We start from the raw sequence: 19089 nt of genomic DNA on the forward strand, positions 1-19089 counted from the left end.
CTCGTTAGAATCTCTTAAAACAATGAGCAATTCAATCTGGATTGCCCAGATTGGGATATGCTCCTGGGTAACACCCCTTGAATCCCTCTTAAAAGAATAAAGATACAACAGTCTTATTCATAAATAACAAAAACAAGTTGACTCATGATGAGGGAGAACACAGTGTGAGCCCTGAAGGCAGGCTTTAGGCTTAAAGTTACAAATACAGTGGTACCTCGGGTTACATACGCTTCAGGTTACATACGCTTCAGGTTACACACTCCGCTAACCCAGAAATAGTGCTTCAGGTTAAGAACTTTGCTTCAGGATGAGAACAGAAATCGGGCTCCGGCGGCGCGGCAGCAGCAGGAAGCCCCATTAGCTAAAGTGGTGCTTCAGGTTAAGAACAGTTTCAGGTTAAGAACAGACCTCCGGAACGAATTAAGTACTTAACCCGAGGTACCACTGTATGCTTAAGTACGCCTTACCTTGTGTTGGGATTGGTCCCTGCATGTAACGGTAATTTTCCATTGTTCAGAAAACAAGTGTGCTGCCTACCTGTTCATTTTCTCAGCACGGCAGCATTAAGAAGCAAGGATCTCCCTGGAATCTGTGAACAATGAGATTATCTTGGAGCATGTTTAGGATTCTCCAAAGCCAGCTCACCCATGGAACTATCACCTCCCGTTCATCAAACCTCAGGATATTCATGCCCCTTGCTTGATAGTTATCTATGATGAATGACTCTTTCTTTCAACAACTGGTCCAGTTTGCAAGAGGCTCACATGGGAGGGTTTCACAGCCAAACTCCCGAGTCGATGTGGGCCATAGGGGTCTCAGACAGCCATTTGATAAGAGAGGAGAAAGGCTGAGTTTCTCCCCAAGATGGTGATGAGAATGCCCCAACCTCTCTGGCGTTGTCTCCTGTATTCTAGCCTGCTTTTGATTTTTTGCAGAGGTAAGTGTCCCCTTTCCCGTCCCATTAGAAAAAATATATAGTTGTCTTTCAGTGCTACATGGCGTGAAAAATACCACGATACTGGCAGTAGATTGGGCTAATGTGAGTATAATGCTATTGAGAGAGAAAAACAACCCTAAGTTTTCTCTGAATTGTATGGAAAAAAAGACCAACCTGTATATGTAATTGAGCATTGATCCTGCACAAAACTCCCATGAAATTGCATCCAGTCATTTATTGAGTATTTGTTCTGATTTGCTTGGAAACTCTACGAGTTTTAGCTACAGTGCAAGCCTAAGCATGCCTACTCAGAAGTAAATCCTATTCAATTCAGTGGGGCTAAGCTGTAGTTTCCAGTTTTGGAATACTGCAATACTGCATATTGATTTCCACAACCTGACCAAATTTCTGGCTAGGACTCTGCAATAATTACAATGAATGAGGGCTTTGACATTTGCAATCCCTTGGAGCTCTTCTCCTTCTCTTGGAAGAACGTACATTAAAAAAAAAACACACAGTGGAAATTGTGTGATTTGGAAACCCACAAAACGACTTGTTTTGATTCCAGTTTAACAAACATTTGGAACAAATTACAACAAATTTGCCTTCCTTGGTGAGCCCCTCTCTCTCTCCTGAATGTATGAGGCCAGCTTCTCCATAGAAGCTCTACCTCACAGTTTATAAAGCTATTGTATTTAACTTTGTGGGGTGGGTTGACATCTGTTGGTGTTTAGCTTGGATTATTTTAGTTGGCGGCAGCAAAGTTGCTTTTGATTTCCTATTCTTGGGCTCAGTTGCATTGTTCGAATAAAGCAACAAAGTTATCCTGGCTTTAGCATAATAACGCTGTGTTGGTGCACACCTGGAGGTGACTCCTTTGCCGGTGAACCTGAGGGACCTTGTTGTGGACCTGGGGTCACTTGTGGGGCAGAGAGAAGGGCAAGGAAGCTGCCTGCTGTGCTTAGAACTGGCTTCAAAGCAACCCAACCGAAGAGAAACAAAGGAGCCCCTCTCCATTTCCAGCAGCTGCACAAACATACAATATGCAAAAAAAGAGCAGCCAAAGCAGTTATTCTGAACTGACAAGGGTAGTCCAGGGAAGCCCCAGTTAGATTTCTCTTTTCCTACTGCCAGATTCTTTCCTCCTTCACCTCTTCCATCTGTTGCCCCGTGAGGTGCAGCAGTGGCCTCGACAACGAGAGCTTTACATACCATCCAACATTTGGCCAGTGAAATGTTTTCAGAAGTCCTGAGTAACTGAGAGGGAGGGACGCGGGTGGCGCTGTGGTCTAAAAACCACTGAGCCTAGGGCTTGCCAATCAGAAGGTCGGAGGTTCGAATCCCCGCGACGGGGTGAGCTCCCGTTGCTCGGTCCCAGCTCCTGCCAACCTAGCAGTTCGAAAGCACGTCAAGGTGCAAGTAGATAAATAGGTACCACTCCGGCGGGAAGGTAAACGGCGTTTCCGTGTGCTGCTCTGGTTCGCCAGAAGCAGCTTAGTCATGCTGGCCACATGACCCGGAAGCTGTACGCCGGCTCCCTCGGCCAGTAAAGTGAGATGAGCGCCGCAAACCCAGAGTCCATCACAACTGGACCTAATAGTCAGGGGTCCCTTTACCTTTACCGAACTGAGAGGGAGGCAGCTTTTAGCGTTCTGCAAACTGAACAGAAACATCCTTGGGGTTATTTTGCTTAAAAAACAGGTCTCTGTGTAAGGCCTTAAGGCTTAATCCCATCTACGTGGAAATGGACTGTGTCAGGCTGCTGTGCACATTGCGTTTTCTTCCGGGACCGAGTACAGCACTTTGCCCCCCTCCTCTTCATGGTGTACACACAACCTAGATCTTGCCCTGAAAAGCACTCCTTGAGAAACTGGGGGGGGGGGGTGTATGTGGGAACCTATAATATCATTTATAATATAATTTGTTCATTGTGTTGTATTTACATATAGCAAAGGGAAGCCTAGAGCAAGTAGATATATTTTAATTTAGGTAATCTAGGTAATAGGCTTATGTTAGAAAATGAATATGGATTTTGAATTTGATGTTTGTAATTTTTTGTTTGTTTGTTTTGAAAGAAAGAAAGAAAAGAGAAACTGGTTTCATTTTGAAAATAAAAAATTGTTGCAGTGTGATTTGGCATTCCCCCCCCCCCCGTATGTCCATTTGTGGGAAGGAAAAAATGTGAATCGCCTAATCAGAGGGAAGGTTTTCTAATGCGTATCAAGTAAACCCACCCTCCCTTGTGGCATACCAGGATCCCGGACCAATATAGACCAAGCAGCATGTTAAGAACAAGCACGATTGCAGTGCTATTTTTCTAGAAAAAGAGGTGCCAGAACTCACCATGAACACCTCCCTCTTTCTCCTAGAATGGCAATGGCACCCACCTGAGAGGTGCTGGAACTGAGTTCCGGCTGAAAAAACACACCTGGGGATGTCCTATTGCATGCCCTCCAACATTTCTCCGATGAAAATAGCGTGGGTGGCACTGTGGCATAAACTACTGAGCTTAGGGCTTGCCGATTGGAAGGTTGGCGGTTCGAATCCCCACGATGGGGTGAGCTCCCGTTGCTCAATCCCAGCTCCTGCCAACCTAGCAGTTCAAAAGCACATCAAAGTGCAAGTAGATAAATAGGTTCCGCTCTGGCGGGAAGATAAATGGTGTTTCTGTGCGCTGCTCTAGTTTCACCAGAAGCGGCTTAGTCATGCTGGCCACGTGACCCGGAAAAACTGTCTGCAGACAAACATCAGCTCCCTTGGCCAGTAAAGCAAGATGAGCGCCGCAACCCCAGAGTCGTTCGCGACTGGACTTAACTGTCAGGGGTCCTTTACCTTTACCTTTAAGGAAAAGTGGAACATTCCGGGATCAAATCGGAAACCAGGACAGCTTCTGTAAATCTGGGACTGTCCCTGGAAAATAGGGGCACTTGGAGGGTCTGGCTTTAGGGTGGGGCCGAGACAGAAGGGACTCCTGCAATTCTCCCTCTCTGACCTTTCTTTCTTTCTCTCTCTCTTTCCTCCTTCAGGATGCACAGCACTGACCTATGATGACTTTGAAGATGAAAGTAAGAGAGAAACAAGTATTTGTTCTCTGGGAACAAGGAGAGCAAACCAGTCCTTAGCACTGCCCTTTCCCATTTATCTTTCCGTTGCCATTTCCACACTTCTCATACAGAAGGTACTGGGCCATTAAGAAATGGGGACATGGGAGGGTCTTCCCAGAGGCTGCACCCTAGATTTAGAAGACCCTCCCTAGGGACGTCCACATAGCCCAGTGGTCCTCAAAGGGTGTGGTGTGCCACACTGGTGTGGCAGGAGAGGGTGGTGAGTGTGGTGGGAACATTCAAGGACAATCAATATTATATTCTGGGAATGATTTGTGTTGTTACAGAGCCACAGTCTTTTATACAGTGGTTCCTTGGGTTACAGACACTTTAGGTTACAGACGCTTCAGGTTACAGACTCTGCTAACCCAGAAATAGTACCTCGGGTTAAGAACTTTGCTTCAGGATGAGAACAAAAATCGCGTGGCAGCAGTGGGAGGCCTCATTAGCTAAAGTGGTACCTCAGGTTAAGAACAGTTTCAGGTTAAGAACGGACCTCCAGAACAAATTAAGATCTTAACCTGAGGTACCACTGTACTTTCTGGATATCTCACGATCATATGACAAAGTAGTTGTGTTCTGTGCTATAAATCAAGCACTGCTAGAAGTTGTTTTGTTTTCCAATGTACCGTATTTTTTGCTCTATAAGACTCACTTTTTCCTTCCTAAAAAGTAAGGGGAAATGTGTGTGCGTCTTATGGAGTGAATTTAGGCTGCGCAGCTATCCCAGAAGCCAGAACAGCAAGAGGGATTGCTGCTTTCACTGAGAAGCGATCCCTCTCAGTGGCGTAGCGTGGGTTGTCAGCACCCGGGGCAAGGCAAGTAATTTGCGCCCCCTAACCCGTGGATTTGCGCCCCCTAACCCTAACCCCCAGATGTTGCGCCCAGTGCGGCTGGCCCCCCCTGCACCCCCCACGCTACGCCACTGATCCCTCTTGCTGTTCTGGCTTCTGAGATTCAGAATTTTTTTTTCTTGTTTTCCTCCTCCAAAAACTAGGTGCGTCTTGCGGTCTGGTGCGTCTTATAGAGCGAAAAATACGGTATTTCTTATCGATAAAAAAATTGTTGTGGCGTGAACAAATTTTTATTTTGGAAGTGTGGCCCAGAATCCAACATTTCTCCGATGAAAATAGGGTCGTCCCATTCCGTAATGATAATTTTACTATTTATATCCCACACATCTGACTGGATTGCCCAGTCTGGGCAGCTTCCAACATATATAAAAACATAATAAAACATTAAACATTTAAAAAAACTTCCCTATACTGGATTGTCTTCAGACGGCTCGGGGATCAGATAACTCCGTTCCCTCCAACATTTCTCCAATGAAAATAGGGGTGTCCTAAGGAAAAGCGCAACATTCCGGGATCAAATCAGAAACTGGTACAGCTTCTCTAATTTAGGGACATCTCTGGGAAATAGGGACACTTGGAGGGTCTGGCGACCCAGAAAAAATGTTTGAGAACCACCGACTTAGCCCCTTTTCTTTCCACTGACAGGAAAACACATTTTAAATGCATCTAAAATTGTTTTAATGTGACCACTGTTTGGTCCTATTTTCTCTCTTTTTATATTTTTTTAAAGTGTTTTGATATATTTTTAATGGTTGCTGTAAATCATCACCATCATAATTTTATTATTTGTACTTCGGCCATCTGACCAGGTTGTCCCAGTCACTCTGTGCAGCTTCCCACATATATAAAGACATCATCATCATCATCATCATCATCATTTATTATTTATACCCCGCCCATCTGGCTGGGTTTCCTCAGCCACTCTGGGCAGCTCCCAACAAAATATTAAAATACAATAGTCTATTACAGTGTTTCCCAACCACTGTTCCGCGGCACACTAGTGTGCCGCGAGATGTTGCCTGGTGTGCCGCGAGATGTTGCCTGGAGGGAGGCGGGCAAGTCGGGCGGCGAGAGGCGGCGGCGGCGAGGAGAGGCCGCCCAGCGCGGGGCTCTCACCGTCTGCCTGCCTGGCTGCCTGCGAGCTCGGCGGGCAGCGCCTCCGTCCGCAGCACCCGCCTCGCGGCTCTCATTCCCTGCCCCTGCCAAAGCTCACCCAGCCAAGCCGCGCTCTCCTTCCTGCCTCGCTTTGCTGCCTCCTCCCCCCCCACCCCCAAAGCTTGGAGGTTCCCCGGCAAGGGGGAGGGGAAAAAATTGAAACTTACACTTTCGTGCGTCCCTCCCGGTGTGACGCTGCGCGCTGACGTCACGGGGCTGTAATGGTGGTGTGCCTCAAGATTTTTTTCATCAAACAAGTGTGCCTTTGCCCAAAAAAGGTTGAGAAACACTGGTCTATTAAACATTAAGAGCTTCCCTGAACATAATGAAACATTACAAACTGATCGCCTTGGGTAATATATTGTAGAAAGGTTGGCCAATAAATTGAAAGAACGGCCAAACAAATTGTACGACAAGCAGTAGTTTGGCAGGTGAAGCGTTTCTGGTGTCTATGCACATTGAGGAGGAAAGATTTCAGCTGCTGAATTTCTGCCTGCAATGACGGTGCTAAAGGCACACAAATGCTGCCAGAAAAAAATGTGGTAATCTCTTCCCAAGACAGTAACAGATTCCCTCCCTCTTTAATAAGGACATCAGGTTAGGGCAAGGGGGAACTTTTCATTTGTGCTTTCCTCCCCACTCCTCCCCAAACGGGAAGAGATCCCAGAACTACCTAATATTTTTGGATCAGGAATAGGGAGCCTTGGGAAGGAAGGCGTTCGGTGCTTTTTCGCTTCTGAACAAGGAGGTTCTTGAGAGGAAACCATGGATGTTTATAAAAATTACTCGGAACAATGTGGAAGGAGCTGATAAGGCAGGGATTCCTTTTCTCTTTTTTTAATAGTAGCACTTAGGGTCAACCAGTGATTTTTTACAACACCAGGGCAGATAGACGTTAATATTGCATTGTGCAACATGTAATGTATCTATGGAACTCATTGTCCCTGGGTGTTCTGGTGGCATAGATGGCTTTCAAAAGAATTGTTCTCTCTCTCTTTTGCCTTCTTGGGGAATGTTCATTCATGTCCATTGACCATTGCAGCCAAGAATAAAAGATTTAATTTGAAAGCAGGATGATGCAGTGGCGTAGTGTGGGTTGTCAGCACCCGGGGCAAGGCAAGTAATTTGCGCCCCCTAACCCGTGGATTTGCGCCCCCTAACCCGTGGATTTGCGCCCCCTAACCCGTGGATTTGCGCCCCCTAACCCTAACCCCCAGATGTTGCGCCCGGTGCGGCCGGCCCCCCCTGCACCCCCCAGGCTACGCCACTGGGATGATGCCCAGTTGCCAGAAATACTGGCTTGGTTTGCAATGTTAATGTTATGTACTGAGTTGAATAGGATCCAAAATGCAGCAGTCTGATTGGTCCTAGAACAATAGGATTTAGAATGCAGCAGTCTGATTGGTCCACAGGAGCCACCCAATCCAGCTCCAGGTGGAAGTGAATCCGCGACCTGATTGGCTAATTCCGGGATTCTCCTGTAGGCCAATCATGTGGGGCCCATTGTGTAAATAATGTATATAAAGCAGACATTCTGGGGGAACTTCCATTCCTCCTCACCACTATGAGCTGAACAAAGAGCATGAAATCCACTCTCGACTCCGAGTATATTTAAGTTAAACAATAGTTTAAAACAGGGTCAGCAAACTTTTTCAGCCAGTCCACTGTCCCTCAGACCTTGTGGGGGCCCAGACTATGTTTTTTTTTTGGGGGGGGGGTTGAATGAATTCCTATGCCCCCAAAATAACCCAAAGATGCATTTTAAATAAAAGGGCACATTCTACTCATGTAAAAAGACACTGATTCCCGGACCATCTGTGGGCCGGATTTAGAAGGCGATTGGGCCGGATCCAGCCCCTGGGCCTTAGTTTGCCTACCATGGTTTAAAATAAACTATAGCTTAATGTGCACAAGGACATCTCCTGCACAGCTGCTGCTCTTAACCTCGCCATGCAGAGGGAGAAACAAGCCCCAAGCAAGCGTGGCTTGTTGTGATGTGTGAAGCTGTGCTCATGGTTTGTTACCTTCAAATAAACCAAACGAGGTAAACTAAGGACATGGTTTGGTTGTAGGAAACAAACCATGGTTCTGGGTTCACACATCACAACATTGAGACTCTGGCTAGTTTCTTCCCTTGAATGGCACAGACGGGACTAACTTCAACTCCATCAGTTTCAGTGGGTCTACTCTGACTGTGATCAACTCAGATACAACGGATAGTTTGTCTTTTAACTACGGTTTAACACGGCATTTGAACGCAGACATTGGGGCTTAAGGTTGCCTGGATGCCTTGCTTGCTGGTCACTTCAAAGTTCCTTATTCCTGATCCTTGTAGTTGTGACAGGAGGGAAAACCAACACGCACATCCTCAGAGAGGCACTCGTGAACTTAAGCAGGGTTCTGGACTGAGCCTTTGTCCTCCTCCAGATGTTTGTCCCCCCAGCAGAGATTTAATAATCTCCATTATCCCTCGTTTGGGAACCTCTGGGGTGGGGAGGTCTCTGCTGGAGAGAAAAGTGCTGTGCCAAGATATATCTTTGATCTGATCTACAGAGCCCAGGACTTGCTGATCAGAAGGTCGGCGGTTCGAATCCCCGCAAGGGGGGGAAAGCTCCCGTTGCTCAATCCCAGCTCCTGCCAACCTAGCAGTTCGAAAGCACGTCAAAGTGCAAGTAGATAAATAGGTACCGCTCCGGCGGGAAGGTAAACAGCATTTCCGTGCGCTGCTCTGGTTCGCCAGAAGCGGCTTAGTCATGCTGGCCACATGACCCGGAAGCTGTACGCCGGCTCCCTCGGCCAGTAAAGCGAGATGAGCGCCACAACCCCGGTCGGCCACAACTGGACCTAATGGTCAGGGGTCTCTTTACCTTTATGGATCAGTAGTTTGGCTGATTCCATCTGTCTTCCTCTTAAGTTTGTGTCAGTTCTGGAGCCAAAAGCTGAAGGTGAAATCGTGTATACAGTACAGGGGAGATGAAACAAGCTTCGCAGGTTCCCCTTCTTTAGATAGATCTTTCTTGAGGAAGGTAATAGTTGAGCTAGCGAGTCCCCAGGCCTGTCCTATCACTGTTACTTATCCTACTGCTGTTCCTAGACTAACATCTACCTTCTCCTTCCAGTCTCCTACCTGTATCCAGATGAAGAAGGTGAGCAATGATCGCTTCCTCCCATCTCCTCTGTTGCCAAACAGAAGTCTTTGTTCTTCTTTTAGCCACAGGCTTCTGTTTTAATGAGATCTGTGTCCCAAAATGGTCTGTTTACCCAATATCTCCCTTTTTATTTTGTGACCTCTCTTGGAAGTTTTCACATGTGACACACACTGAATAATAATAATAATAATAATAATAATAATAATAATAATAATAATAATAATAATAATAATAATTTTTTATTTATATGCCGCGAACCAGACAGAGGGTCTTCTTGGTAGTGGCACCCGCCCTGTGCAACACCCTCCCACCAGATGTCAAAGAGAAAAACAACTACCAGACTTTTAGGAGACATTTGAAGGCAGCCCTGTTTAGGAAAACTTTTAATGTTTAACGGACTATTGTATTTTGTTGGAAGCCACCCAGAGTGGGCGGGGTATAAAATTATTATTATTATTATTGTTGTTGTTGTTGTTGTTGTTGTTGTTGTTGTTGTTATTTGCACAACTCTAGTTACATGCACCATTTGCCTGTTGGGTTGAATGTAAAAAGCTGGCTGGAATGTGATTTGATTCCTTTCCCAATTCAACACCATTTGCACACAGTGTAGGTGGTACAACAGAATCAGGCATCCTTTCTGTTGCCTGCAGTGTTTGATACGCTTTCTTCCCAGAGCCAAACTAGAAGTGATGTTTGTCAGGTAGTTTGCATTTGCATAGCTGATGTTTAATAAATGAATTGCTGGCAAGATGCCATGAACTGATTTTATAATGAAATGATTTTAGAATGTTGTATTATTTTACTGTTGTTAGCCGCTCTGAGTCCGGCTTTGGCTGGGGAGGGTGGTATAAATAAATTATTATTATTATTATTATTATTATTATTATTATTATTATTATTATTATTATTATTAGAGCAGGGGGTGGAGGCACACACTGAGCTGGATGGGATGGGGCAGGGGATTTTTGCCTGCCACAGTCCCAGTCATAATTCTCTTCCGATCTCTCATTCTCGGCTAGGGCCTTTTGAAGAAGAGGACGACCAAGCCAGTGACTGTGGAGATACCTACTATGACTGGGTAGCGCTGTTCTGCTGGCCCAAGTTTCATGCCTCCGTCATGGCTGCAGCAGAGAGCAGGAGGTGCATCTGGGAAACAACTGGCAGGTATAGATTTCTGAGCCGCAGACCTGGTTCCTGGTACCTCAGGGGGGTTGGTTTCTTGATTTATTTTACATATAGGCCTCCCCCCCCATTTATGTGGGGGTTACATTCTGGTGTGTTGTTCCTTCTATGGCAGAGACAATGCCTTCCAAGATTTCTCCAATGGAAACAGGGACTCCTACCACACTCTGCATCTTAAAAAGCAGAGACATCACCTTGCCAACAAAGGTCCGTATAGTTCAAGCTATGTTTTCCCCAGTAGTGATGTATGGAAGTGAGAGCTGGACCATAAAGAAGGCTGATCGCTGAAGAATGGATGCTTTTGAATTATGGTGCTGGAGGAGACTCTGGAGAGTCCCATGGACTGCGAGAAGATCCAACCTCTCCATTCTGAAGGAAATCAGCCCTGAGTGCTCACTGGAAGGACAGATCCTGAAGCTGAGGCCCCAATACTTTGGCCACCTCATGAGAAGAGAAGACTCCCTGGTAAAGACCCTGATGTTGGGAAAGATTGAGGGCACAAGGAGAAGGGGATGACAGAGGATGAGATGGTTGGACAGTGTTCTTGAAGCTACCAACATGAGTCTGACCAAACTGCGGGAGGCAGTGGAAGACGGGAGTGCCTGGCGTGCTCTGGTCCATGGGGTCACGAAGAGTCGGACATGACTAAATGACTAAACAACAACAACCATACTCTCCAACACCTATACAGTGAAAATAGGGATGTTCTAAGGGAAAGCGGGACATTCCAGGATCAAGCCAGAAAGCGGAACGGCTTCTGTAAATCCGGGACCGTCCCTGGAAAAAAGGGACACTTGGAGGGTCTGAGAGATCATCGATCCTGAGTCTGAGCTCCTTGAGAAATCAGTTGCCATCATGCCATATATTTCCTGTTCTTGTTGATGGTGCAGTGAATACACTAGGCCTGGAGTAAAGGCAAGCTACCATAATGCTATAGGCAGTTGCCTAGCGTGGGTTGTCAGCACCCGGGGCAAGGCAAGTAATTTGCGCCCCCTAACCTGTGGATTTGCGCCCCCTAACCCGTGGATTTGCGCCCCCTAACCCTAACCCCCAGATGTTGCGCCCGGTGCAGCCAGCCCCCCCTGCACCCCCCACGCTACGCCACTGGCTATAGGGACAAGGGTTGCCCCTTTAAGAATTTTCACTCGCCAGACATGGAGGTGGAGCTTGGGAAGGGGAGTCCATGCCTAGAAGGCCCCCCCAATGTATTTTTTATTTGCCCAGGAACCTCACCAAAATGCTAGAGAGGATGCACCTCCACAGGCACATACCTCCACATTAGGGCGGTTCATAAAAAACTTTTAAAACAAAATGCCTGCTCCAAATGTCTTATGTTACTACACTAGGGATTATATACCAAATCCAAAATGTCATGCATATCAGTTAATATCTTGACCCTGCTCCACTGAATTGAAATTTCAGCCTTCACGACATAGGAAAATGGCCTAATAATAATAATAATAATAATAATAATAATAATAATAAATTTTATTTATACCCCTCCCTCCCCGGCCAGAGTCAGGCTCAGAGCAGCTAACACCAATAAAATTTCAGAAAAAACATAAGAGAAAAAGAAAAAGAAAAAAACCAATTTAAAATACAGGTTAAATGCAATTTAAAATGCAGCCTCATTTTAAAAGTAGCCCATAGATCAAAAGCATAAGGGGAGGGAAACAGAAGGGTCAGACTGAGTCCATACCAAAGGCCTGGTGGAACAGCTCTGTCTTGCAGGCCCTGTGGAAAGATGTCAAGTCCCGCAGGGCCCTAGTCTCTTGTGACAGAGCGTTCCACCAAGTTGGGGCCAGTACTGAAAAGGCCCTGGCCCTAGTTGAGACCAATCTAACCACCTTGTGACTTGGGACTTCCAAAATGTTGTCATTTGTGGACCTTAAGGTCCTCCGCGAGGCATACCAGGAGAGGCAGTCCTGTAGGTACGAGGGTCCTAGGCTGAATGGAGCTTTAAAGGTCAAAACCAGCACCTTAAACCTGACCCTGTACTCCACCGGGAGTCAGTGCAGTTGGTAAACAGCTATTTTTGTGGAGGAGGGTCAAGATATTAACTGATATGCATGAAATTTCAGATATAGCTATATAATCCCTAGTGTTGTAAGATAAGACCTTTGGAGTAGGCATTTTTTTAAAAAAGGTTTTTTATGAACCGCCCTACTCCACATGTGGTGGGAATGCCCCCAAATCCAACTATTCTGGACAGCAATCATACAAGAAATATGCAAAATAACTAAGCAAGTATTAGAAGTCACCCCAGAACTGGCCCTGCCAAACGTCTTCCAAGATAATAATGGCCACTCACATCATAAAGAGCTCATAACCCACCTACTCTCAGCAGCCAGAAACATCATAGCCAGACACTGGAGAGACCTGTCAGGAGTGAGCATGGACCAATGGTACCAAATAGTATGGGAAACAGGCTTATTAGAAAAACTAACCAATAACCTGAAACTGAAACGGGGACAAATAGAAGAAGACGCCTTCACCCTGGCATGGCTCCCCTTCATCATATATACAGTGGTGCCTCGCAAGACGAAAAGAATCCGTTCTGTGATTCTCTTCGTCTAGCGGTTTTTTCGTCTTGCGAAGCAAGCCCATTGACGGATTATCGGATTAGCGCTATTAGCGCTATTAGCGCTATTAGCGGCTTTTAGCGGCTTATCTGCTGATCGGATCAGCTGATAAGCGGCTCAGCGGCTTAGAAAAAGGGGGGGGGGAGGAAAAAACCCCAGCAGGAACTCGCAAGACATTGTCGTCTTGCGAAGCAAGCCCATAGGGAAATTCGTTTTGCGAAGCACCTCCAAAACGGAAAACTCTTTTGTCTAGCAAGTTTTCCGTCTTGCGACGCATTTGTCTTGCGGGGCACCACTGTACAGCCTGGAAGGTTATAAGCATTCTTTGGAGGTAGGATTCTGTCAAGCCAGGTTTCTGGATCCCAGTGATCCGTCCATGGTCCTGTAAGCCTCGTTCTGACCTCCTTGCTTCTCCTGTCTGTACCCCCACACCTCTTTTTCAGTTACCTTTGTATATGGCACTGATGGTCCTCATTTCTGACATATCCTGGCTCTTCTCTAGGCAGAAGTGGCTCTTCCAGGCAGAGGGCCTTCTTGGTGGTGGCCCCCGCCCTGTGGAACGCCCTCCCTTCAGATGTGAAGGAAATAAGAAGCTATCTCATCTTTAAAAGACATCTGAAGGCAGCCCTGTTTAGGAAAGTTTTTAATATTTAATGCTGTGCTGTTTTTAACACTCGATTGGAAGCTGCCCAAAGTGGCTGGGGAAACTCAGCCAGATGCGCAGGGTATATTACTATTACTACTACTACTACTACTATTATTATTATTATTATTATTATTATTATTATTATTATTATTATTATTATTATTATTATCATCATCTGTTGGTTGTGCCATTAGGGTGTGTTGAATTTGTCAACTTTCAAATTCCATAAATGGGAATCTGAAAACTTTGAAAACTTGGGAATTCAAAGGATATTTGGTTAAATTAATCTAATTTAGTTTTGGTTGGTGAGTAAAATGTGTGTACAATTGCACACCAATCATTAAAAACGATTGCCAAGTACTTGCTGTTATATAATATTAATTTATTTATTAAACATTGCCAGATATTTTCAGACAGCAGAATTAAAACTCTTTGGCTTTCCAAAAGCACTTCATGCGCTTCTTCAACAAATGTTATTATTATTATTTATTAAATTTCTATACCACATCTCATCTGAAGATCAAGGGGCGGTTTACAATATGATGTTGTCCAATCACAAAAATAAAAGCAGTTTTGATTCCCTCACACCTAAAAACTTATTTTTAAGACCCCCTCACGAAAGACATTTGCAAAAAGAGAGAGAGAGAGAGAGCATACAGTTGTACCTTGGAAGTCGAACGGAATCCATTCTGGAAGTCCGTTTGACTTCCAAAACATTCGGAAACCAAAGCGTGGCTTCTGATTGGCTGCCGGAAGCTGCTGCAGCCAATCGGAAGCCCCGTCGGACGTCCGGCTTCCAAAAACAGTTTGCCAACCGGAACAGTCATTTTCGGGTTTGCAGCGTTTGGGAGCCAAAACGTTTGAGAACTAAGGTGTTCGAAAACTAAGATCCGACTGTATTTGAATTCCTCACACCCAAACGCATATTTTTAAGACCCCTCACTGAATAAATTTACAAATGTCAAGTTCCCCCCCCTAAAGTGACATGCCCTAGAATCATAGAATCGTAGTTCACACACCTGCAATGCAGGAATCTCATCTGAAGCATCCATGACAAAGCGTGTTCTCCCCAAATGAGAGCATGGGTTGTGGGGGGGTCTGCCAGGCCAAACCTCTGTTGCCAGGCAGGTTAAATGGTTATTGCCTGAAGCAACGATTGGATGACTGGGTTGCTGGGGCAAATTGCATGCTGCAATTTGGGTGGGTGGGACCAAAGGTTTTAAATATTGGGGCACTCTGCCTTTTCCTTTCTCTTTTGCAGAGTGCATCGGATCACCCGCCTGCCCGCCCTGTGTTCCGGTTGACCTTGCTATGCCTGTCATGGGGTCGTCTGCCTTGGGGCAGGGGCCTAGTAGGAATTTTGCCATTTGGCTGATTGGCTGGTGCCACCTGGTTTTTGCCTACTACTTAGCCATTCATCACAACTTGTAAGGTTGCAGTTAGGCATTGGTTATAAAAATTGGTGGAGGAGGGGTCAGGATAGGCTGTGCCTGCCCCTCCAATGGTGGTGGAAGGGAATTCCGTTAAAGGAATCCTGGGGCTTGCCATGATTTCATCCAATCCCTGAAATGGGACCAGGGCAGCAAGCCTTGGGGAGCAGATTGGGTGAGCGGTGAGGGACTGACACTCAGCTCAACTGATCCCCAATATTGTTATCCTTTCACTGGCTTCCGAGGGAGTTCGGATAGTCAGTTCTGTCCCAGGTGGGGGGGGGGGACAGATAGTCATAACCAATGCCTAAGCAACCACTCACAGATTATGTATTTTAATAAAGTTGTGGCCCAAAATTTTATGCCAAAAACCTTAAACTAAAATTATGTGTGATTTGTGAATTATTTTGAGGGGTGGCTTGGGGGCCTCCACATACAAATAGCCTATACAGTGGTGCCCCGCAAGACGAATGCCTCGCAAGACGGAAAACTCGCTAGACGAAAGAGTTTTCCGTTTTGGAGGTGCTTCGCAAAACGAATCTCCTATGGGCTTGCTTCGCAAGACGACAATGTCTTGCGAGTTCCTGCTGGTTCCCCCCCTTTTTCCTAAGCCGCTAAGCCGCTTATCAGCTGATCCGATCAGCAGATAAGCCGCTAAAAAGTCGCTAATAGCGCTAATAGCGCTAAGCTGCTTATCAGCTGATCTGATCAGCAGATAAGCCGCTAAAAGGCGCTAATAGCGCTAATAGTGCTAAGCCGCTTATCAGCTGATCCGATCAGCAGATAAGCCGCTAATATCGCTAATAGCGCTAAGCCGCTTATCAGCTGATCCGATCAGCAGATAAGCCGCTAAAAGCCGCTAATAGCGCTAATCCGCTAATCCTTCAATGGGCTTGCTTCGCAAGACGAAAAAAACCGCTAGACGAAGAGAATCACAGAACGGATTCTTTTCGTCTTGCGAGGCACCACTGTAATGTTCCATCCGCCACAACCTTTTCATTTTGTCCCTCTGCAGTATATATAGCAATCTGGTCCTCTGCACTGGGCTGCTGGCTGAAGGGATGGGCTGCCCGGTGGCCAGCCCCACGTTGGACGCCTTCTTCATGAGAATCCACGCGGAGTACTTTGCCAACTGCTCCCTCCCCCGTGACCCCACAGAGCATCGGCCACCCACCGGAGTGGTCGTTATCCTGACCTCCCTGCCGGTCTGTTTGGTGCCCCTCTCCATCGCCCTCGTCCTCCGCAAGGCACGGGGTCCCGAAACTGCACTGCAAACTCCCCCGCGGTGGGCAACAGTTCGAAAGGGAGTGGTGCTGCTAAATGCTGAGAGGTGCGAGACATCTAGCCTGGAAGACAACTGAGAGCAACTAGGCTGGAGTGTGAAAGGAGAGGCGGATTTTATTCCGTTGTTTTGTTTTGACATCACATTTTTATTCAACTTCAAAATCTTTAAATTCCAGCTTTCAAGTTTTACAGTTCTCTTTAAACTTCGCTTAAAGTTTTAAGTGTCTGTACGCTTTTCGCGTTTATAAATTTCAAATTTATTGTTGCACATTGTTTTAAATGTTTGTTTTCCTTCTGGGATTGTACCCCCAAGTGTGATTTAGAAGCTGGTCTCCGACCGTAATAAATTATCTATCTATCTTTAAACTTTGACTTTCCGCCTTTCTTCCCTGCTGTTCTGAATCCCATCTCATCTACATACTGCCTTCTAATGAACATTCCACCGAAAATATATTCTTTCATTTCAAATATTATCACCTTTCTTCCGCTTCTCATGTTTCAAATCCTGCTTGCGATTTCATCTGATTATGGTGTTTTTCAGAGATTCCAAAAAAAGGCTTCTATTCTTCCACAAATAGACCGTCATTCTGGTTTTGTTTTTTTTGCTGTTTGCTTCGCCAGTTCTGCATAGTCCATTAGTAGCTACTCCCCATCCCTTGAATTTTATTTCTGAAATTACATATTCCTAGTGCTTTTTTTCTAAAAAATAAAATAAAAAATTGCTTAGGGTTACTCTCATTTTCCTCCTCATATTGAAATACTGCCCCTCAATGAGGCCAAACTTAGATTCACAAAATGTTTAGGGGTATGCGTACCCCTGCGTGTCCCCCCAGAAAAAAACACTGCATATTCTACTTGTATGAAGTTACACATTAGCCCAGACGGAGATTTTTCTACAATAGAAATGTTAACCCAAAGCCCCAGAAGAATGGAAGACCATTTTTGGACTACTTAAGGAAATATTGCAGTTTGATGGCCTCACAAGCTGGATTTAAAAAAGAGCAACAGAAGGTATTAGAGAATACAGTATTGATGTTATGGTAAAAGATAGAAGGTATTGCACAGCAGAGGGGGGGGAAATGAAAACATCATGGAAAATGAGGTGGGAAGTCAGAAAATGATAAATTTGTTTATTTATTTTCCAAAATCCCCCCCCAAATTTACAACAAACACACAAAAAAGAAAAACATTGCAATATTAAAAAGAAAAAACAAACAAACAAACAAACATATAAACACCTAACTGTTTGAAGCCCAATTTGATTTTCATTGTTAAGTGACTTCCTCAAATCCCCCCTGACTGAGTTTCCATAAATCTCATTGTAGCAGTTTTCCAATATCCACTTTCTAATAAAATTAACTTAATCCAGTTGCTATCTTTCTTTCTCTTCGTGGTAATTTCAATCCATAATGTTATACAATTCAACATATTTTACTCCTAGGCCGATTTGGTACTTACAAATAGTTCTACTTACGTTATATTAGAATATCTAGCTAAATAATCCTTAAATTTCTTCCAAGAAATTGGAAGGAAATGATAAATTTATTATGTATTGAAGTGTATATGTTAAATCTTTGAAACCTTAATAAAAAAAATTATGGGGGAAAATAAGCCCCGCACAAACCCCACATTGCAGGGCATAACAGCTGTACTGTTTTCTTTAAAGTTGCCAATCGTGCCTGCATCTCTTTGTAAAGTGTTTCTCATTAGGCCCAAGTGCCAATCTGCATTTCATTAAAAGCTGCAGTTTCTCTGCTGACCAAGCTTTGTATTCCTTCTTCGGTTGTTAACCGAAGCGTCTCCCTTCTCCTGCCCATCAGAAGGAAACGCCACTTTATCCAAAAGCACTTACCGTACTTCTATATGTGTGCCAAGACTTGTAGTCTTTTCAGGCAAATCGCCCCCCCCAAAAAAAAACAGCCACAATTTTCCGCCGCAAACAACAGTACAAGTGGGCAGACAGACTCCCTTCTTTATTCTCAGAGAGTTCTCGCAATCCATTTCACAATCTTTATTTTGTACCAGTTACCTAATTAGTTTGATCACCACAGCCAGATGACGATTTGCAGATCCTCCCACCCCGGCTTCTATTGAGGGCTTTGGAAATAATTTCCTTTTTTAAAAAGGCAAAACAAATCCCAGGGCTTGTCTTTCCACATTTTGCTTTTTTTAAAAATATAAAAAATCTCCCACTTCAAAGGAGAAGTGAGTTTTTTAAGCCTTCAAATTCATCTGTGATTGATTAAAATCCAAGCCATGGAAGAACTGCCAGCCCCTTCACTACTCCCACCAGCCTTTGCCCTTAATAAAACACACACCCCTCTCATATTCCTTGCACGAGGAGCAGTATTCTTTCCCTATGGTATGTGGAATATCATGCAAGATGTAAGGTGGAATGACCTGTGGGATTCATAGTCTACACAACAGCTCTGTTGTGTTGTGTTTTGTGTTGCTTACAATTTTCAGGTTGCACCAAGGGCTATGTTATGTACTGAAGTTCTCACCCTGGGACAGCAGAGGAATACTGTAGATAGTTTTCACTCAGGTCCACATATGCAAATAAGGAATTGAAAGTGACGTTCAGTGATTGGATAGTTACAGAAAGTTGTTACTGTTGCGTTGTAATGGAGCTCTATATAAGCAGGCTGGCTGAACCCTTCAGTTCAGTTCCGTTCTGGGTCTGTGAACAAAACAAGAGCTGTCTGAAGAATCTCTGTGTTGTCTGATATGTTGACCCACAACTTTAACAGGCTACTTGGGGCAATC

The 19089-nt window shown here is 45.1% G+C and overlaps 1 protein-coding gene and 1 long non-coding RNA gene across 2 annotated transcripts; both read left to right on the plus strand.

The window, feature by feature from the left end:
* Positions 1-824: 824 nt before the first annotated feature.
* Positions 825-9197, plus strand: LOC308571482. The gene is made up of 3 exons (XR_014001479.1): positions 825-937; positions 3964-4002; positions 9170-9197. It is a non-coding gene; the product is annotated as an uncharacterized lncRNA (long non-coding RNA).
* Positions 9198-10148: 951 nt separating this feature from the next.
* On the plus strand, positions 10149-16493 carry LOC308570619 (uncharacterized protein; the record flags this gene model as incomplete). Its single annotated transcript, XM_081165535.1, has 4 exons — positions 10149-10363; positions 13466-13484; positions 14885-15036; positions 16055-16493. The coding sequence occupies 4 exons, from the start codon at positions 10149-10151 to the stop codon at positions 16398-16400; spliced, it is 732 nt and encodes a 243-aa protein (XP_081021661.1). The 3' UTR covers positions 16401-16493.
* Between the last annotated feature and the right edge of the window lie 2596 nt (positions 16494-19089).

Source organism: Podarcis bocagei (genome assembly GCF_964188305.1).
Source record: "Podarcis bocagei genome assembly, chromosome: 13".
NCBI lineage: Eukaryota > Metazoa > Chordata > Lepidosauria > Squamata > Lacertidae > Podarcis > Podarcis bocagei.